Source organism: Pseudonaja textilis, chromosome 4 (assembly GCF_049901715.1).
Source record: "Pseudonaja textilis isolate UNSWEBS1 chromosome 4, rPseTex1.2, whole genome shotgun sequence".
Classification (NCBI taxonomy): domain Eukaryota; kingdom Metazoa; phylum Chordata; class Lepidosauria; order Squamata; family Elapidae; genus Pseudonaja; species Pseudonaja textilis.
The window spans coordinates 14,825,834-14,847,732 of NC_141993.1; the positions used below are offsets into that span (position 1 = coordinate 14,825,834).

At 42.6% G+C, this 21,899-nt stretch overlaps 1 protein-coding gene across 4 annotated transcripts in view; it reads left to right on the forward strand.

Annotated features, from left to right (window-relative positions):
* The window catches only part of GBF1 (golgi brefeldin A resistant guanine nucleotide exchange factor 1), a 324,935-nt gene that overhangs the window by 68,712 nt on the left and 234,324 nt on the right, over window positions 1-21,899 (forward strand). For all 4 annotated transcript variants that reach the window (XM_026710970.2, XM_026710972.2, XM_026710971.2 and 1 more), the window contains exons 4-8: window positions 6,504-6,635; window positions 11,904-12,022; window positions 13,607-13,715; window positions 14,122-14,182; window positions 18,299-18,353. In XM_026710970.2, coding sequence (XP_026566755.1) covers window positions 6,504-6,635; window positions 11,904-12,022; window positions 13,607-13,715; window positions 14,122-14,182; window positions 18,299-18,353 — 476 coding nt within the window. The remainder of the gene's footprint in view (window positions 1-6,503; window positions 6,636-11,903; window positions 12,023-13,606; window positions 13,716-14,121; window positions 14,183-18,298; window positions 18,354-21,899) is intronic.

The following is a 21,899-nucleotide window of genomic DNA, read 5'->3' on the forward strand; positions in this document are numbered from 1 at the left end:
TCTATGTCTGCTGCTCTTCAGAGCTACCGGTTCTACAGAGGTGGACAGAACCAGTAGAAACCCACCCCTGATTTAGACTGCTCACAAGTTTACATACCCTGGCAGATTCTCCATAGAGCTGCTGCGAACATCCAGAGTGGGAGGTGCTCCAGTCTTCGCTCTCACAGGCTGAGCTATAATTGAGGAACGCCCCTCCTCCTCCACGTGACTCCTCCGTAGCGTTCCCCAGTTTTAGCTCAGCCTCGTAAGAGACAGGCAGCATTATACAACTCTTCCTTGGCCAATCCAGGATCTTTCAAAAAATAATTCAGGTTTGGTTTCCTTTCCTTCTCCTTGGTCCCTCCGCAGTTGGTGTGCCTGATATTTATCTAGTGGGACTTTTTTCGCCCCTTGGGGGAGAAAAGGGGAGCCTAACAGCTTTTTGAGCTACCCCCCCTCCTCCCTGCCTTTTGTTTTAAGCCGGGCTGCTCTCAGGCAGCGGCTTGCTGTTCGCGCTATTTATAGCGCTCTGTTGTTCCTTCCCCCCAAGAATGCTCGTTAGAAGGTGAGCTCGCTCCCTTCTGCCCCTCGTGCTTCGGCATTTTAAACTGTTTTTTTTTTTCAGTCGAGGTGGCGTTTTTTCTTCCATCTCTGTGAGCTCGCGTCGGTCCTGGCCACCATTTTAAGTGTGCCTCGTGGCCGGCCGCCATTTTGTTTGTTGATTTATCTCAGCTGCGGTGACTTTGGAGGCCCAGAGCCGGACCGGAAGGCCTGCTAGTTCCTAGATAACTGGGTACCGTGGCTCCTAGCCCTGCTACCTTAATTATTGTTGTTGTTGTTGTTGGCTATTCCCGCAGCAGTATACAGAGGTGAGGTTCAAGGCCTTGTTAATACCTCCTATTTTGTTGGGAGGCTACCTCAGGAGGCCCTGCTTTATTGTTTGCCCTTTTTTTTCCCGTTTTTTTGCGGCCTCAGCGTTCATTCGACTCATTGGCTTTTTTTGTATTCTTATCTCTCTTAAGTACCCGAGTTTCTGGTCTTCATTCTAACAATTATCCTTATAATCATACGGATCTGTTAAGCCTCAACTGATCCCACTTCCAAAAAAAATAAAAATAAAATAAATATAATCAATATTCATACAATAAACCCAGAAAACAGTTAATATATTTTTACGATCAAAATCTTTCCAAAAGGGGGACATGGTTCAACTCTAGGATATCTGGCCTTGTTGTAGGTCGAACTCCTAGGCGTGCCAACCGCCTCTTTGAGTTTACTTTTCTGTATTTCTCACTCCCTTATTATGGCAGAGGACAATCCCAGAGGACCTTCTTTGAAGGCCAAGTCTAAGACACACCATTTGCGCAGGCAGGCCAAGGAGTCCTCCAAGGCTTCTCAGAGGGACGCCCTAAGGGGCCATAAAGCCTTGGAGAAGGAATTTGACTGACGTTCAAAGGACTCTCAATCTGTAACCTCAGTACCTAATATACCCACCCCTTCTACCTTCGCTCAACCCCATCTTCTGCCAGAGCAGCTCTCTCTTTCTAGATGCAGTTCGCCCACTTGCAGCCCCCAAGCCGCTCGGGCACCTGAGGCTACATTCACACCTACCGCCGCTGGACTGCGACCAGAGGAACCATCCATGAGTATTATTCCAGACAGTATTAAGGAGTGGATGCAACTGGCCATCCGCCAGGGAATCGCGGAAGGTATCCAGCAGTTGTCCAGACCAGGTTCTCAAATGATGGCACCCGAGGTCGAATCCGTTTCTGGCAGATCCCTTCCCAGACCAGAGCACCGCCATGGTCAGGTACTTCCCCAAGGGGAGATCCCCTTTCCAGAAGGGGAGGAGGAGGAAGAGGATATGGGCCTTGAACACTTCGGGGAAGAGGAAGGATTGGATAGGGGGTCCTTACACTACTCTGAACCCTTGTCAGAGGTGGAACCGATGGAAGGAGAAATGTGTAAGGACGAGGGGATTTCTCCTGATCAACCCACCTTTGTAGGCCTGTTCAAACTCCATCTGTTCAAATCCTTGCTATTCAAGGCAAAAATCATTTCGGGCCTAATGACCCAGTCACCCTCTGGCTGTTCCCCAGCAACTCCTGGAGACCCAGAGGAGTCTATTTTCAAGCAGCCGGTCGTAGAGACCGAGTTTATTCCCACTCCTCCCATTTTCTCCGACTTAGTAACAAAACAGTTGGTCTCATCGCCCCCCTGCCCCCTCCAGTCAGGACAAGAGATTTTTTAATCTCGATACGGATTTCTCTTCCTTGTTAGACACTCCTGAAGTGGATGACCCCATAGTAAGATTAGCATCATCCTCCACCCCAACTGACGCCCTGGAAGCCTTAAAACCAGAGGACAAACGGGCCGAGATGGCACTATGCCGGGCTCATCTATCCAATGCCTGGGCCATTCGATCAGCCACAGCCGCATCCTTTTTCACTCGATCTTCCATCAGATGGCTCCGCCAGTTGAAGCAGCATGTCCCCCCATCTAACACCAGGGCACACCAGGACATTGCCAAGCTTACAGCTGCAGCAGAATTTGCGGCCGATGCCACCTTTCATTCTGTGAAGTTTTCTTTCCGGGCCATCTCCTCACACGTTACATCCTGGCGTCTGCTCTGGCTTAAACACTGGCAAGCAGACATTAAGAATAAAGCTAAATTAGCTTCTGCCCCCATCTCGGGAGGCAAATTATTTGGCCTGGCCCTTGAACCACTATTGATGGAAAGCAGAAATAAAAAGAAATTTCTCCCATCTCTTTTTCGTAGACAGGAGCCCAGAGTGTCCCAGCCCTTTCGAAGGGGCTCCTTTCATACCCCATTTCAATCATCCTTCTCCCCCAGGTTCCAGAGATCCACGCCCTTTCGCCCAGCTTACCAGGACCGGAGCGACCCGGGTGACAGGAATAGGAGAGGGGCCAGCTACAGGAGACCTTTCCGGGGTGCAGGAAGTAAATCATCCTGGCGCCCCAGATAGTCCCACCATTGTCCATCCCATTGGCGGACGCCTCAAATTTTTTGCCGACCAATGGTAATCTTCCATTTCCGATAATTGGGTTAGGAACACTGTCAAATTCGGCCTTTCCCTTGAGTTTCAGTCTCCTCCTCCGGAACGTTTTATGGCTTCTTCCCTTTCCAAGACTGCACCAAGCGTGCTCTCGTAGAAGCCTCTATCAAACACCTTACCGAAATTAAGGCCATTCAGCCCATACCATCCTCGCAGCGAGGAAAGGGGTTTTACTCCCACCTTTTCTTAGTTCCTAAGCACTCCGGAGGCTGGAGACCCATCCTAGACTTAAAGAGGCTTAACCGTTACATTGCCCGTCATAAGTTCAAGATGCATACACTGCAGTCTATTCTTCAGGGCACCAGGAAGGGAGACTGGCTCACCTCCATTGACCTTTCAGAAGCTTACCTTCACATCCCCATTCAGCCCTTGTGTTTCCAATTTCTGAGATTTTGCTACAACGGCCAGCATTTTCAATATGTGGCACTTCCCTTTGGTCTAGCCTCTGCTCCGAGGGTCTTTACCAAGGTTCTGGCAGCCCTCGCGGCTCACCTCAGGAATTTTCCCATCCGCATTCACTGCTACGTGGATGACATCCTCATCCTCTCCCCTACCAAAGACCATCAACTGGCTGGAGCTCCACGCAGTATACCTGGCCTACGCACCTTTCTCCCTCAAGTGCACAGGCATCACGTACTGGTCCTGACGGACAACATTACGACCAAGGCTCACATCAACCGTCAAGGGGGCACACATTCCATCCGGCTCATGAAGGAGGCCGAGTGGATCTGTCGCTGGGCAGAGTCCAACCTTCTATCCGTCAGGGCAGACCACATCTCGGGGGTCTCAAACGTTCAGGCAGACTGGTTGAGCAGGGCCACTCTAGACCAGTCAGAATGGTGCCTGTTCAAGGAGGCCTCAGCGTTCAAGGAGGCCACTGCTGGTCCTGTTCGCATCACCGCTCAACGCCCAGACTCCCAGATTCTTCTCACAATACCCCACTCAGGGAGCAGAAAACCACGATGGCCTATGCTGCCCCTGGCCCACAGGGCTCTTATACGTCTTTCCCCCCTTCCGTTAATCCCCAAAGTGATCCAAAAGTTGATCCTCGAGAGGGCAGAAGTTCTTCTTGTTACCCCGTACTGGCCCAGGAGACCGTGGTTTGCGGACCTTCGCAGCCTGTCAGTGGCCCCTCCTTGGAGGATTCTGCCAGACAGGATCTCGCTATCCCAAGGGCCTCTTCAACATCCAAATCCGCAGTGGCTTCAACTAACTGTCTGGAGGTTGAGCAGGACCGTCTAAAAAAGGAAGGCTTGTCCAATCAGGTCATCAATACCATTCTGGCAGCAAGACGGCCTTCGACCACCCGCATATACAACGCCACCTGGAAGAGCTTTTGTAAATGGTGCCACAAGTCCCTCATCAATCCGCTTTCCCCATCAATTGCACAGATTTTGGTCTTCTTGCAAGATGGGCTGGACAGGAGCCTCTCCCCCAATACCTTGAGAAGGCAGGTGGCAGCCTTATCAACTGTTGTCTCTGGCAATTCTTCTGGCTCGCTTTCGCACCACCCTCGTATCCGAGCTTTTCTTAGAGGGGCCACCAATCTGCACAGATACCTGACCTGGGACCTTAATAAGGTGCTCAGGGCATTGACTAAACCTCCCTTTGAGCCCCTGAGGGAGGCGTCACTTCAGTTCCTTACGTTTAAGGTGGTATTCCTTGTGGCTGTCACTTCGGCAAGACGGATATCTGAAATAGCAGCTCTCTCCGTTAGAAAGGATCTCTGTGTTTTCCACGCTGACCGGGTGGTCTTGCGACCAGATCCTTCCTTCCTGCCCAAGGTCAACTCAGCCTTCCACAGATCACAGGAACTTATCCTTCCTAATTTTTGCCCCAGAGCTTCTCGAGAAAGGGAAATGCAGCGGCACACTCTTGATGTCCGACGGGCACTCCGTATATATATCCATCGTACTCTTCCTTTCAGGAAGTCAGAGTCATTGTTCCTGTCATTACAACCAAAGACGCTGGGTTTCAGAGTATCCCCGTCTACTGTAGGCCGTTGGATCAGAGCTACAATCTCCAAGGCCTATTTAACTCAGGCTCTTCCTGTTCCTAGTGGAATTACAGCACATTCTACAAGGAGTGCGGCTACCTCAGCAGCCTGGGCTACCCAAGCTCCAATAATTGATATCTGTCGAGCAGCCACATGAGCGTCTCCATCACCTTTATTCGCCACTATAAAATCGATGTGTTTGCTTCAGCAGAAGCTTCCTTTGGCAGGCGAGTCCTTCAGCAAATGGTTACAGACCCAGAGGAGATTCCAGCCCAGACGGAGTCCCTCCCGTAGGACAGGCCATGCTTTGGTATGTCCCACTCTGGATGCTCGCAGCAGCTCTATGGAGAATGGGTGCTGGTCCTTACCTGATACGCCCTTTCTCGACGAGCTGCGTAGAGCATCCAGCCCCACCCTAATTTGTCCGTCTGGTGGGGAATCCTGTTTTGACCAATGATTCAAACAGTTTATAGCTGAGAGTTGTTACAAACGCTAAGATGAGAGGATACAGGTTCGTCTTCTCGTCTTTGTAAAACGCTACGGAGGAGTCATGTGGAGGAGGAGGAACGTTCCTCAATTATAGCTCAGCCTGTGAGAGCGAAGACTGGAGCACCTCCCACTCTGGATGCTCTACGCAGCTCGACAAGAAAGGGCGTATCAGGTAAGGACCAACGCCCAATTTATTATTTCTTGGCCATTTTTCAGAGAATATGAATGATAAAACAAAAACTTTTCTTTCACTCATGGTTAATGTATGGCTGAAGCCATTTATTATCAATCAGTTACTCTTTTTAAATCATAATAACAACAGAAACTACCCAAATGACCCTGATTAAAAGTTCACATACCCCAGTTCTTAATACGGTGTATTGCCCCCTTTAACATCAATGACAGCTTGAAGTCTTTTGTGTAGTGTAATTCTGTAATGCAAGAAAACTGGATGAGTATGTTATAACAACATACATCCTGCAGTTTACAATTATCTCACATCCAGTTCCTCTCTCCCCAAAATATTACTGCTGGTAATCATAATAGCTATAAAAGCAATTTACATACATTTTGATAAAGTAATATATTATTAAACTGAGTAATATTTAAATTGGGATGAGGTGGGAAGGGAGAAGGGAAGGAAGACTGAATGATTATGCACTTTCAGGTTATACAAGAGAAGTTACAGGTCCCTTAGCAATTAAAAATTGTAATAAAAATAATGACTATCTTTAGTGAATAAGTTTCATATATTCTTTTTTTTACTCTGTATCTTTTTTCTATTATTGTATTGATATATAGACAAAGAACTTTTTAGATTTCTTTGTGTGGTTTATTTGAATATAAGTGTGAATAAATAAACCAGTCAAGTCATCTTGGGGTTTCCAGACTTGAATCTCAGCAGCGTTCTTCCTTCACATACAAGTAACTTTTATGATGTTTAATTTTGTCTTCTGATTTAGAACTTTCAGCCATTGAACCTATTGTTTTTCTTCGACCTTTTCTGGAAGTTATTCGATCAGAAGATACCACTGGCCCGATTACTGGACTAGCTCTGACATCAGTAAACAAATTCCTTTCATATGGACTAATAGGTATGGATTGAGACAATTTTCTCTCTTATTGTAAACTATAACGGTCACATAATCATACTATGGGTGCTTGGAAATCAGCTTTCAATTACAAAGTTGCACTGTTCCAGGGTCATGTGATCACTATTTGCACACTTTATAGCCAGCTACCAACAAGTGGAATCAGTGGAGAAGCTTCCAGTAAAACCTGAAAATTGCAATCATGTGAAGTCTTACTTAACAACCACATTGCTTAGCCACTGAGTTGCTGGGCCCAATTGTGGTAGCTAAGTGCAGACTACCTGTACAATAAAATCAATAAAATATAACAAAATAAAGGTAAAATATGGTAAATATGATGAAGCAATGGGTCACACGACAGACCCTCATATAGCTCCAGCTCACATTCCTTGAGCCTCCCAAGGCTCCATGCTCCTTGCTGCCCCATTGGATCCCTATAGACTTTGGGTTTGGTTTCTCACCCACCAGGCCCCCACAGGCCATGGGCCTGCTTTCAGTTCTGCTGGGACCCACATTCTCCTTCAGTCCCAGATGTAGTTGCCTGCTCTTCTTTCCCAGTGCAATCTCCCAATTCTCTAAGGGTCTGGAATTTGTGTTGGGAAAGGAGAACAGGTTGCTCTGCCTTTGAGCTTCCATGCAGGCTACATGATTCTGTCCTAGAAGTGGGCACCATTTTGAATTACTCCATTAATTAGAGAAAAGATATATTTTACTGGAAATCAAGTGGTAGCAACAAAAGAATTCTGAATCTGAGAAAATGAGCGTGTAAATCACATATAAAAAGTGATGGCAACGTTTCCACCCCTAATAGTTCAATTGGCTCATCCAATTAAAACTTGTGTATAGCATCATGTAGGCATCTCCAGGTGGTGATGAGGCCTCTGTCCATTGACCTTGACATATTTTGATAAAGAGTTGCGGCTGCGCATAGCATAGGATAGAAGCCTAAGCAAGAACCCCCCCCCCCGCAACTTATACAGTTCTGTTTTGTAACACCTCCAGCTCGCTTCCTATAACCATATCCCCCCTCCTCCCCCCGTTACTTATGACAGCCGAAAGATGCAAAGCAAAGGGAGAAAATCTTGAAGCCTGACATTCGGCCCTCCTGCAAAAGAGGCGTTAGTCCTATAAAAGATAAAAACAGAAGATAACAGAAAATATACATATAACACCATAATACTATATTTTAGGGTTTATCAGGATATTTAGTATGAAATGCATTGATAAGCTTAGGAGCTCTAACATCCTTCTCATTCACCCATTCGGACTGGGAAGGAGGAAAATGTTTCCAAACAATCAAATATTGGAGTCGACCCCTTTGTTTTCGAGAATCCAAAATTTCTTTAACTTCAAAATGTTGTTCACTGTCAATTAGCAATGGCACGGGGGGATTGACCTGAGTCGGTCTCACGTCGGAGGTATGTTCAGGTTTTAATAAACTAACACGGAAAACGGTGGATCCATCAGAGGGTTTTAGGCAATTTCAGTTGGACTGCCACAGGGTTCACAATTCGTTCAATTGGGAAAGGTCCAACATACTTAGTTCCAAGTTTTTTTGACTTTTGTGTGGTCTGCCAATATCTGGTGGATAAAAAGACCCTGTCACCAACTTGATATGGTTTTTGTGGAGTTCTCTTTTTATCTGCAAATTTTTTATGGGCCTGATGAGCATCATCTAATGTTTTATGGGTAACCGGCCAGGTAAGCTGGAGCTTTGTTATCCATTCATCTAATGACTGAATGTTAGGTTTCTCCTTTGGAAGCTCGGGTATGGGTACAAAGTCTTGTCCCGGAGCCACTTTAAATGGAGTAAACGCAGTACTACTATGTACCAAATTATTATATGCCACCTCAGCGAATGGCAATAGGTCAGCCCAATTATCTTGCTGATAATTTATATAACATCTAAGATACTGTTCCAATACCAAGTTAGTTCTCTCACAAGCCCCATTGGTTTGTGGGTGGTGGGCGGAGCTTAAGCCCTGGGCGGAGCCCAACAACTTCAGGAACTCCTTCCAAAAGTTTGAGGTAAACTGGACACCCCTGTCTGAGATTATGGGTTCAGGAACCCCATGTAACCTGTAGATATGTAAAATAAGCAGTTTAGCCGACGTTTTCGCAGATGGGATTTTCGCACAAGGTATGAAATGTACCTGTTTGGGAAAAAAATCTGTTACTACCCGAATAACTGTATTTCCCCCACTTTCAGGTAATTCCACTATAAAATCCATAGAGATTTCCTTCCATGGAGCAGTTGGCCTAGCCACATTTTGTAGTAAGCCTGCTGGTTTCCCAGGAGGCCATTTGGCTGAGACACAGATAGGACAGTTAGCCACATAAGTCTCAATGTCCTTTTTCAAGGTAGGCCACCAAAATTGCCTTTTAACCAAGTGTAAGTCTTCACAAATCCAAAATGTCCAGCGGCTTTAGAATCATGAGCTTGCTGTAATATGTGGTTTCTCAGCTTCGCTGGCACATATAATTTGGCCCCCACCCATGCCAATCCATCTCTAACCATACAGTTATTTGAGTGAGCAAGGAACCAATCATCAAGTTTTAGAGCTTCTTTTAATTGTGCGGTTAAATCATTTGATAAATCAACTTCCTTCTTTTTCTGGGCTCTGGTAACTCCTGGAGTTGCCAACTGTTTGGTTGGGACAATAGGCCGTACCACTTCTTGGTGAGCATTGAGCATATTGAGGTAATCTAGATAAAGCATCCTCCATGAAGTTCTTCCCCCCTGGAAATGTACTTCAGTGAAAAATTAAAGCGTTTAAAGTACTGTGCCCAGCGAACTTGCTTAGGAGACAGCTTCTGAGGTGTTTTCAAAGCCTCCAAATTTTTATGATCCATCCATACCCCAAAGGGGTGTTTTGCTCCTTCTAGGAAATGCCTCCAGGTTAACGGAGCCCAGAGAACTGCAAAAGCTTCTTTTTCCCAGATGGCCCATCTTCTTTCGGTTTCAGTTAATTTACAGGAAGTATATGCACACGGTTGCAGAGTCTCTGTCTCGTTTGCTTGTAGTAACACCGCCCCGGCTGTTTTGTCACTCGCATTGGCTTGGATTACAAAAGGAGCATCCATGTCTGGGTGCTTGAGTACTGGTTCAGCAGCAAACAGTCGTTTCAGCTTCTCAAAAGCAGCTTGGCACTCCATGGATCATTCCAGTGATTTACTAGGCTTCGGTTTCACCTCTCCTTTGTTTTTAGGAGGTTTGTGATAGGCATTGCAATCTTCACAAAAGCAGGAATAGATTGACGGTAAAAATTAGCAAATCCCAAGAAACTTTGAAGTTGTTTCCTGGTGTGGGGAGGGGCCCATTCCAAAACTTTCCCTATATCCATTTCTATGCCGTCATATGATATGCGATAGCCTAAATAGTCAATTTTTTCCTGGTGGAATTCACACTTGGACAACTTTGCATACAGCTCAGCAGCTCGAAGTTTTTCCAGAACTGACAGCACTAGTTTCACATGTTCATCACGAGTCTTTGTGTAGATAAGAATATCATCAAGATAAACCAACGCCCCTTTGTATAAATGTTCATGCAACACCTGATTTATCATTTGCATGAATACTGCAGGGCCCCCCCCCGTAGGCTAAATGGAAGAACGTTGAATTCAAAACAGCCCATTGGGCAGTTAAAAGCAGTTTTCCATTCATCCCCTTCCTTAATTCGAACTTGGTCGGATGCTTCTCTCAGGTTGAGTTTCGTAAAAAAATTTCCTTTGGCCAAGTGGGCCAACATATCCTTCATTGAGGGGAGGAGGGGGTACACGTTCTCCACTGAAATAGCGTTGAGGTTTCTATAGTCAACACATAAACGCAGAGAGCCATCTTTCTTCTCACGGAACAATACTGGGGCTGATACTCGGGGACCTAGCAGGCTGGATGAAACCACGTTCCCAATTTTTATCAATAAATGACTGCAGTTCTTTTAGCTCCCGCGGTATCATCAAGTACACTTTTGGTTTTGGGAGTTTCACTCCTGGCAAAATTTCAATGCTGTAATCTGTTGAGTGATGGGGGGGAGCTCGTCCGAGGCCTTTTCATTGAATACCTCCTTTAAGTCCCAATATTCCTCTGGAATTTTCTCCTCCCCGCTCAGATTCTCAGTGCCAGTGGAGGCCAGCTCTGTCGGATACTTGGGTTTCGGTTGAGATTGCCCCTCCCCTTCTGGGGGTTGGTCAATACGTATGTGCAATGATCCCCCCCTCCAGTCGATGTGAGGTTTCCATTTTCGGAGCCAGGGCAAACCCAGTATTAGGGAGCGCTCCATCTCAGGAGCCACAATAAAACACAAAGTCTCTCTATGCTTCCCCATCGTCATTTCTACAGGTTCTGTTATGAAATGTGCAGGGTCGCGCCCAGCTACCGATCTATCCAGTTGGCAAAAAGCTATGGCGTTTTTAAAGTCTTTAGCCTTAAGCCCATTTTCTCTACTACCTCCAAGCTGATTACGCACCTTGTGTACCCAGAGTCTAACAAGGCCAACATTTCCCCTTTGGCTCTCAATGTGGGTACCCTTAATCTCACTGGAATGTTCATAGGGCCCTTGTTTGGACTTTCCAGTGAGTCGTCTTCCGATTCGGATTCACTCTCTTCAGAAGAGGTTGGGGTTCCCAGTTCCTCTCCTTTCGGAGGGGTGATCTCTACAATCTCCTCTGCTTTGAGCGCTGTTTCATGAGGCTTTGCTGGGTTTTTTTCAGGTTTTCTTCCTCCTCCTGGCGCCCCCTTTGGCTCTAGCTTGGCATGCAGTCTGCAGCCTGGTGACCTTCCTTCCCATATTGGAAGCATGCAGTGGTCTTGGGTTTTGCCGACATCCCTCCCTTTTGAGGTTTTTAGGTTTCTCCAGGGCTGGAGGGGGAGGACTTGCTCCAACCAAACCCCCCCCCCCGGCATCTGTTTTGGGTCAGATCAATTTCCACCTCTGCTGCCAGCACGTACCACAGCTGCAGCTCACTGGGGTCTCTTCTGGCAATACAGCTTTGATAAACATCTTCATTCAACCCATCTTTAAACGCTTCTATCAGGGCTCCCTGGGACCAGCCTCGAATATGACATGCCAGCTCTCTCCGCCCCTGATTTATGGTTCTGTTTTGTAACACCTCCAGCTCGCTTCCCATGACCATGCCCCCCTCCTCCCCCCGTTACTTATGACCGCCGAAAGATGCAAAGCAAAGGAAGAAAATCTTGAAGGCTGACAGTGGCATATTTTCCTAGGAAGTATGTTTACACTGGCCTTGGTATATTATTATTTTGTGTTCTTAGATTCAAATCATGAGGGCGCAGCTGAGGGAATGGAAAACTTGGCAGATGCTGTAACACATGCCCGATTTGTGGGCACAGATCCTGCAAGTGATGAGGTGGTCTTGATGAAGATCTTGCAGGTATGTTGGACATGGTGGAATTTTTTTGGTATTATCTGTATCCTGCAAAACTGTGATGTACGTTGTGATCAGAATTTCCTCTGAATTCATTCCTGTTAAGAGGTTCTAATTAAACATATGAAGCACAAAATAGAACATGTTTAATAAACATTTTCTAATTTTGTTGGGTGGAAAATGAAACATTATTTTGTGTTCTTAGATCAAAATCATGAAAGCACAGCTGAGGGTTGTGGTTAGTTTTTTAGGGAGTAAGTTGATGCAGATGTTTGTAAAATACAGATTTAATGGCTTTTTCTATAAAAACTGAACATTGGGAGTCTTTTCTTCACAATACAGCTTATGAAAATAAATTGTGCCCTGATCAAAGGAGATCCCTGCAGACCATAGAAAAATGATCTTTGATACTCATGATGTGGAAAATAGGCTACAAAATCATTGCCAAAGAACATGATTCATTGCCAATCCACTGTCAAATAGATAATATACAGACTGAATATAAAATGCAATACCATAGTTACTCATCCATCCAGAAATATCCCAGGAGCAAAGTATGCTTTACTATGGAGGCTGCAAAGAATTCCAGAATAATAACAAAGGAACTGCAGGCATTTACATTTTCTTATTGTAAGCATTCTTTGGTCTTTTATAAAGAAAAAACTGGACAAGAGTAGTATGCATGGAAATATATAACGAGGAATCCATTGGTCTCCAGAAAATCCATTGCTGTCTATCTCACCTGAAAGATTCCACAGACTTTTGGAACAACTATGAAGTATGATAATGGGACTATCATAGTTTGGGGCTAACTTGCAATCACTGAAGGAAAAATGGATTCTGGATTATATCACCAAATATACAGGAACGCTATAGAATATGCGTCCATGAGCTGAAACTTAAATGAAAGTCATGGAGCACAACAGTGGTCCTAAACTCATAAGTAAATCTATACAGAATGACCAAAACCAAAAAAACCTCACATTTTGGAACATTGGAACATGAACGTATAATGCCTCAACTTTAATGCAAGTAAAATATTGTGTATTTTACACCAGACAGCCTCAAAATACCAATAAGTTGAAACCGTTATAAAAGAGGCATTGCTGTGTTGAAAGAGGTGTTATTACATGCTACCTCTGTAGTAACATTTTATATACTTTTTCCAATAAAGGCTTCATTGACTCACTAAGTTCAATAAAGACATTAATGTATGTTATTTTGTAAATTATTGGTCAGGCTTTATTCATTGACTTATCTAAAACTCAGACTACATTGTTAGTCAGAGTTCTTAAAAATTATGAGTAATTTTAAGGATTCACAAACACTCTCTCAATCTCTCTGTTCATAGAGACTGATTTTGGGAAATGTTTTGTTCAGAATTCATGTTGTATCCAAACAATCTGTGGCAGGGAAAGAATATTTTTGCTCTCATTCACTTATATAGGACCAGTTGTCTAAGTGGTAATACTAAAAATAAGTATTCTTCCACTGTTGATATTTAAACTGTTTCTTTGTTATTTCATATGAATATTTTTGGTATTAAAATGTGATTAGAATATAACATTTCATATTGATTTGTTCTTTCAGGTCTTGAGGACTCTCCTCCTCGCTCCAGTTGGAGCTCATCTCACGAATGAATCTGTGTGTGAAATAATGCAGTCTTGCTTTCGTATATGCTTTGAGATGAGGCTTAGTGGTAGGTCTGCAATGTAAACAAGCAAAGCATAAACATTTATATTATTTTGACATATATTATTTCTGTATTTAATAAGTCTGAATACTGAAAAGTAAATAAATGTAAAATATGCTAAATGTGTGAAATTGAGTTTACATTCCTTAATTTTTTTTAGAAAAGTAGTAGACTTTGCTAATCATTTCCTGCTCCTCTGTGTCTTTTCCTTTCTCATCTCTACATTTCTCTATCTCTGTAGGGTGGCTTGGTGTATCTTTCCTTTTCTTTCTGCACAGCTGAGCCTGGATTGGTTTTAATAAATTTCTAGTAATCCTTTGTAAACAACACTTGGAGGGAAGTCTACACAAAGAAGCCTCTAGATAATATCACATGGGATAATGACACCTGTGTTATTTGTTTTTGTCTTCAGAGTTATTGAGAAAATCTGCAGAGCACACTCTGGTCGACATGGTACAGCTGCTCTTCACAAGGTAAACGTTCTTGTGTTTGTCTCAGCACTGCTCAAATGACCCTTCAAAGGTGGGAAGATTGCACATTTCCAAATATGTTAGTGTTTATGTATATGCATACTCTATTCGAAGTATTGCCAGGCCCTTGCAAAGCTTGTCCTTTCATCAGTATGTATCTTCTTCACTGGCAATAAGGAAGAATAAAATAATATATGAAACTGAGGAATGTTATCACATAATAGGAATAGCATAAACTAATGAAAAATAATGGCTTCAGTAACTAAAAACTACCCTAAATTTTCAGTCTTACTATATCTAGGAAAGCAAGAAACTCACCAAAGAACATGAAAGAGACGTGTTCTTATTGTGCAAGACTCCTAGTGAACTCTTTATGTTTCATCTGACTGAGATTCAACAGCCTTTGGCCTGACTAAATCTCAATAAATCATCTGTAGTTTAGAGGCATTTGGAAAGCAAATTCTGTCATTATTTTCTCTGACTGTTCATAACTTGTATGACAAATTTTAGTCTTAAATATATTAAATAAATTGTTGTGATCTTAGAATGCAGCAGTGATCTAAAAACTGAAAACTGGCACTACCACTGGAAGTCCAAACAGCCTGCAGAGTTGGAAAACTTTAATAACATCTAGTTTGCCATCCCTGTCTGCTGTAGTGATAAGCTGGTACCCACACTTCTGAGCACTATAGTTCAAGAAGCAGTTACAGGTAGCCTACCCAGCATGAAGTGAAGAAATGAGACTAGAATCCCTTTAAACATATCTGCATCGGAGACAAATAAACTATAGAAGGGGAATCTGTGGCTGAAATAAAGCTGCTGATGTTACTGAATTATGGCTGCAAGTAGATTGATTCAGTATCAACTATCAGTCATGTCCAACCATGAGTTGTAGCTCAGTGAATTTTCTGTTTTTATATCTGGATGAACAAAACCAATGAAAGGGAGGCCAATTTTCTGTTGTCAAAATTCTCTGTTACCAATCCCCCACCCCCACCCCACCCCAAAAATTAATGGAAGCATTAGATTGAAGCGGCTTTGGAGGCCTTGTGGTCAAATTTCCTGCCCAGGGCAGAAATCCTCAGGCTATTGCAGACATCTGTCTGTAGCCATAATTCAGCAACACCAGCAACTTTATTTCAGCCACAGATTCCCCTGTCCAACTTTTGTTTGAAAATCTCAAGTAATACAACATTTATGACTCCAGGTAAATTAATCCCCATTAGCCCACATGGACAATTTTTTTTCCTTATTTCAAATTTGGAGATCCCTCTGCAGAGCTCACACCCATTTGTTCTTGTCTTACCCCTTTTCCCTTTAGCTTTCTTTTCTTTAGGTTGAACATATACTATTCTTTTAACCATTTATTAGCCTTCAAACCCGACACAAAAAATCATGGAGAGTCTCATTAATTAGTTGCATAAACACAGCAGGTGCTCTTTGTAGTCCGAAAGGGAGCACTTTAAATTGATAGCATCCCAGTGGGGTGTTAAAAGCCATCTTCCACTCATCCCCCTCCGTTATTCTGATGCGGTAGTATGCGTCACGTAGATCTAACTTTGAAAAAAAGATTCCTTTAGAGAGATGGGCTAGCATGTCCTTCATGAGGGGAGGAGTGGGTACATATTCTCCACACTGATGGCATTTAGATTTTTGTAATTCACACAGACACAAAGAGCCATCTTTCTTATTGCGGAATAATACTGGGGCTGCTAGTTTTGGCCAAGTAGGTTCGATGAAATCCCTTTTTAGATTTTTATTGATAAATCCTCTGAGTTCTTTTAGTGCTCCGGGGAACATGCAGTACATTTTCGGTTTTGGAAGTTTAGCCCCTGGTAGGATTTCAATGGCGCAGTCTGTGGTGTGATGGGGTGGGAATTCACCAGAAGCCTCCGCGCTAAAAACTTGGGCTAAATCCTGGTACTCGTTGGGGATGTTAATAGGTTCAGCTGGCTGACCAGCCACGGCTGGTTTTCTGTTGTCTGTTCTTTTCCTTTCCTCTGGGTTGTTTGCAAATGCTACATGTTTCTGGAAATGTACGGTTCCTCTCTTCCAGTTTATTTTTGGATTCCATTTCCGTAGCCATGTGAATCCTAGGACCAGTGGCCCTTCCATTCCTGGTGCTACAATGAATGTGAGCATCTCACTATGGTTCCCCAGTTCTATTTTCAATGGTTCTGTGGCAAAACTAGCTGGCTCCCCCTTGCTATAGTTCCACTTAATTGGCAGAAAGCAATGGGCTTTTCCATTTTCCTTAGTTGGATTCCCAATTTCCCTGCTTGGGTAAGGTTGATTAGGCACTGGGTGTATCCTGAATCCAATAATGCTGCTACTTCCTCCCCCTTCCCTCGGCTGGGGATAAACAGTCTTAGGGGTAGAGTGAGTGGTTCAATTGGGTCGTTTACCAGTGGATCATCTTCTGGATCACTTTCAGACTGGCTCAGGTCTCCTCGGATAAGAATGAACTTCTGAAAGCTAGGTACTTCAAAAGGAATTCTTTATTGAAAGGAAGTGATCCAGGTACTAGCCAAAGCAGGATCTAAAATGCCTCCAGGCATACAGTGTAGATAAAGGGATTTAGAACCCCTCCCCTTATTCTGATGTGGATTTAGTCAAACAAAGAAACAACATGTTAATTCCCCCCCACTTTTTCTGGGAACTATCTTAGAAAAGCTTCTCACGAAGTTTCTTTCAGAGCTGGAATTTTTATGATCACTTCTCCTCTTGCTATCTTTCCAAGAGGTGACAAGGTTCCAGGCATCTGGGCTCCAGTCCCCATGTGCAAGTGTACAGATTCAATACAAGAATTAAGATATTCAGGTTACATCAAAAAGGATTACTTGTAAAAACCCCCCCCCTTTCTTCCATTGAAGAATGGCAGATAACGCAGACCTGATAGAAAGTTACAAAAGGATTGAAGGTCCAGATGAATTTGAAATAAGATTTTTGGAATTAATTATAAAAAAATCATTCCCATGAGAAAATGCTTTTGCTTTGAATTCTTCGGGGTTTTTTTTAAACCCAAAGACTTTAAAAATTGGATACCAGAGGGAATAGAAGAATCAAAAGATTACAAGTTGAAATGTACAGAATATTTTAACATTGGATATTGTCATACCTGGGAAAACAAGACAGGAAATACTACTAGATGAACTAGATCTATATTGTAGACTACATTAACAGAACCTATAATCTGAAGGTACAGACTTCTTGTTGCCATTTTTAACAATCTGAGGGTGGGTCTTTCTTAAGTTTATTTCTCTGACTGTTAAGCAGTGAGGACTCTCCCTTCTCTTGTTCTGATTGTTCCCTAGGAAGCATCGCTTTCCCATGTCCTCCAAGGTCATCCACATACGCCATTTCAGACATATTGAAGAATATTTTTAAACAATAGAATAGAAGTAAATTTTAAGAGTATCTGCCTCTATAGATAGACAATTGCTGACACAATTGAGCCTAATTTAAAAGTGGGTTTAAAAATGACGGGCTACAAGAATGTCTTATTACACCAGACAAACAAACCAAGAGAGTAATCTGAATAATTTTCCTATATTGGATTTATAAAAGAGGCTTGTTGAAGTTTTGAAGAATTTTGTAAGAAAGGACAAAGAAGAAATAAAAATAAAATCAAGTTCTGTGACATTTCACAGGATTCCGGCAGTTGCCCTAATTAAATCATGAAGAGACTAACTGTCAGGATTGTCAGAAATAAATGATCAAGATTAAAATAGATTTGTTGCTGTCTATGGTAATGAACCTAATGAGCTTCTCCTAACATCAAGAGTGAAATGATGACTTTTATGGATTTGTTTTATGGATGGATATGAGAAGAAGAGGTCATTTGTTGTATTTTAAGAGAAGGTGATAAGTTAATAAAATTGTTTATACAGTACTTGTGATGAATGAGGAAGTTATTTCCTTATTTTTTTACTGTATTACTTTTTCTTTCTTTTTTCTTTTATTATTTTTTTCTTCTCTGCACCTTCTAGTTTTTATTCTGTTTAGTTTACATTAGTATTTATTTTATTAAAGTAAACTTTAATAAAATTAGCTTTAAAAAGCAGAGACCTTTTTTGTATTCCCTGTATTTAATACCTTTATATGTTTGTATTATTCCAGATCATCTCAGTTTAAAGAGGAGCCCAAGAGCTATGTGGGGACCAACATAAGAAAGGTAAGATCCAAAACAGTGTTGTTTGTTATTTTGGCTGTCCACAGTATTCTCAGGAGTTTTCTCCAACACCAACGTTCAAAATAATTGCTTTTCTTTCTATTCTGCTTCTTCAACTTTCACTAACCATAAAATGTCACAGGGAATACCATTGCTTGCACTGGTCATCTTTATTGATATCAAGGCATCTGAATATCTTTCTAAAGTTTTCATAGCTACCAAATGGCAGTCTGCAATGTATTTCTTCACTGTTTATTCATTTGTACTTGATGGTTGATCCTAAAGCTATCTGCCAATTTGGTATCTTCATTATCAGTTCTGAGACTGATTGTTATGGTGTCATTAGTTTGGTCTTTATCATTTACTATGAATTTTATTGCTGCTGCCCCTGTTCTAATCTTTGGTGGTTATGGGAGGCAAGCCATAAAGTGCCTAGAGAAACTTTGTTTTTATGGGGCCATCTACAACTGTAACTTGGAAAGAAGAATGGATGTTTTTTAAAAATAATTTTATTAAACTTATCAGAATATAAAATCAAATGAAAATAAAAATAGTGGAAAATAGGGAAGGGAAAAGAAGAAGTGTTGGGCAAAGTAGAAAAAGGAAAATAAAGCAGGGGTGGGATTCTGCCGGTTCTGTCTGACTCTGTAGAACCGGTAGCTCTGAAGAGCAGCAGACATAGAACGGTTCTATGTCTGCTGCTGTTTTGACCCACCTGCCTGCCTGGGCTCTTACCTGTCCTTTATTTCCTGCTTTTTCAACCTCAGCTGCTTTGCGTGGCACAGCTGCAGTTGGAAAAGCAGGGAAAAAGTGCTTTTTCAAATGCTGCGCATTTGTTTTCGACTCTTTTTAGTAATGAAATAATAACATTACAGCCTCAACTTCACTTAGCGACCAAAGATTGCAGTCTTAATTATGATTGTAAATTGAGGACTCCCTGTAATTAGCTGGCAAGATTTTTGTAAATGGGCACTATGATGCTAGGCCCAGTCCTCTGGGATTTCTGCAGTGTGATCAATCTAAGTAAATGAAAGCAAGAACTGAGGTTCACCATTCCAAATTGTTCCATAATATTTCAGTGGTGATTAAAATCATTGCCTTGTGATTTATTAGACTTAAGCTGATTTTTAGACTTATTTATTAGACTTAAGCCTTCTTTTCAGCTCTTAAAACTGAGATCCGATTGGAGAGAAAGTTAACATTGAGGTATAGGTTAAATTTAGGAGAATTAGACAGTGGTCGTCCCACACAGATGAAGGTAAAGGGTATGGAAATGTAGGGTCCTATCAATGGGGTAGGAAGCAATTAGGCATCAGAATAAAATGGGATTTCTGTCTTGAGATGATAGCATCAGTTGCTGCCAGGAAGCTTTATTAAATTATCTTTTCTTGTGTTGTAATAGATGCTTCTATTGGTTTTTTCATGGACATAAAGTCCTGCAGGGGGAGAGGGGTGCTCAACTGGATTTTCTTTATATAATTTGAATTTTATAATCAATTTTCTTTGGGGCTCAAAACACTATGTCAAACCAAGGCTAAGAAGAATGAGCCTGTTTTTGCTCTCTCTTTCTCAGTATCTGAATGGTTGGAGTAACTGAATGAGTTTAGTAAATGTCTGCAGAAGGGAATTCCCAGAAATCTCTTTAATATATAACAGAGTGAAATTGCAACTTCTTTCTGAAGAAGCTAAGAATTTTGCTCATTGAGTTGCTGAGCCCATTTGGTACAACCAGTCCTGGTTCTAAGTCCAGTTCTAAGGTTGAAGTGCCTGTTCAGGAAGAAATTGCTGAATATTTTTTTAATTGTATCAGCAGGAAGATGGTCACGATCAAGTCAATTATCTAAATAATTTTTTATACAAGAACTATTATATTCTATGATAGGGGTGTCAAACTCACCCTGTGTTTAGATCTGGCTCGTGGGGCCAGCCTAGAAATAGCAAAGAACTGGCCTGTGGTACCTCCTGCAGCACTCTGCAGGCCAAAATTGGGTGTAGGGGGGGGCGCTTGCGCCCTCCCCCGTGTCCAGAGGTGGTATTCAGCAGGTTCTGACCAGTTCTGGAACAACAGTAGCGGAAATTTTGACTAGTTCAGAGAACTGGCAAATACTAACTCTGACTGGCCTTACCCCCATCTATTCTGTGCCTCCCAAGTCCCAGCTGATCAGCTGGATCTTCTTTTGTTGCCCTGCACAGGAGAACGGAGCTGGAAAGCAGATTAGTGGGGTGGGAAAGGAATTGGATTTTGCACGCCCACCAAGCCACGCCCACAGAATCGGTAATAAAAAAAAATTAATCCTACCACTACCTGTGTCCTATTTTTGGCCTGGGCGGCCTCCTACAAAATCCTGCAGCAACTATAATTCGCTCACTAACCTGCTTTCCAGCTTTGTTCTCTGGCATGCAGGGCAACAAAGAACACTGTGGGACTACCAGTAAAAAAAAAGTTAAATTAGATCTTTTAACTTAATGAGACCTTTTTTTCCCCAAGAAGTTGGAAGGTCTGATTGCACTTTTTTTAAACTGATAGTCGCATGGTCTTCTTTTGTTGCCCTGTACACAGGGGAACATGGAAAGCAGGTTAGTGAGGGAATTGTAATTGCTCTGAGGTGGGGTGAAGATTTTGCATTTTGATCTGGAGTGGGGTTAGAGTGAGGATTTTTCATTTTGATTGCTCTGGGATGGGGTTGGAGTGAGGGTTTTGCATTATGATTGCTCTGGGCTGGAGTGGGAGTGAGGATTTTGCATTATGAGGGCACATAAATAAGACCAGTAAAAGATTAATGGAAAAATCCCTATCTGTAGATCAGCATTTTTCAGTCTTGGCAAGTTTAAGATGGGTGAACTTCATGCTTCCTGGGGAATTCTTGGAATTGAATCTAAATCTAAAACCATTTCTATCTATTGGACCAGACAGAATATGTGGCTACTTCTTAAAAATGCTATCCACTACCAAAGGCGAACCTCTAAGCATAATCTTTGAAAAATCTTTCAGGACCAGCTCCTTCCCAAACCTATGGTCACTAGCCACAGTCATCCACATCTTCAAAAAGGGAGACCCCAATCTAGTTGAAAATTACAGACCAATCTCTTTATGCTGCATCACCTGTAAAGTCATGGAATCAATTATTAACCAATCCATTATCCTCCACTTAGAGACAAACAACCTACTCTCTAACAAACAATTTGGTTTCAGAAAAAAACTATCCTGTAATCTGCAACTCTTACACTGCAAAAACATATGGACTATACAACTTGATCAGGGCAAAGCAATTGACGCAATTTACATAGACTTCTGTAAAGCCTTTGATTCAGTGGTACACGACAAACTACTCCTAAAATGAAAATCTTATGGTATCTCTGAACACATGCATAACTGGATTAGAAGCATTCCAGTCAAGCAGGCAACAAATGGTCAAAATTGGGAGCGTCCTCTCAAATCCTGTCAACAGTGGTGTCCCCCAAGGCAGCGTTCTAGGACCAACTCTCTTCATACTCTACATAAATGACCTCTGTGATCATATTAAGAGCAACTGTGTTCTTTTCGCTGAT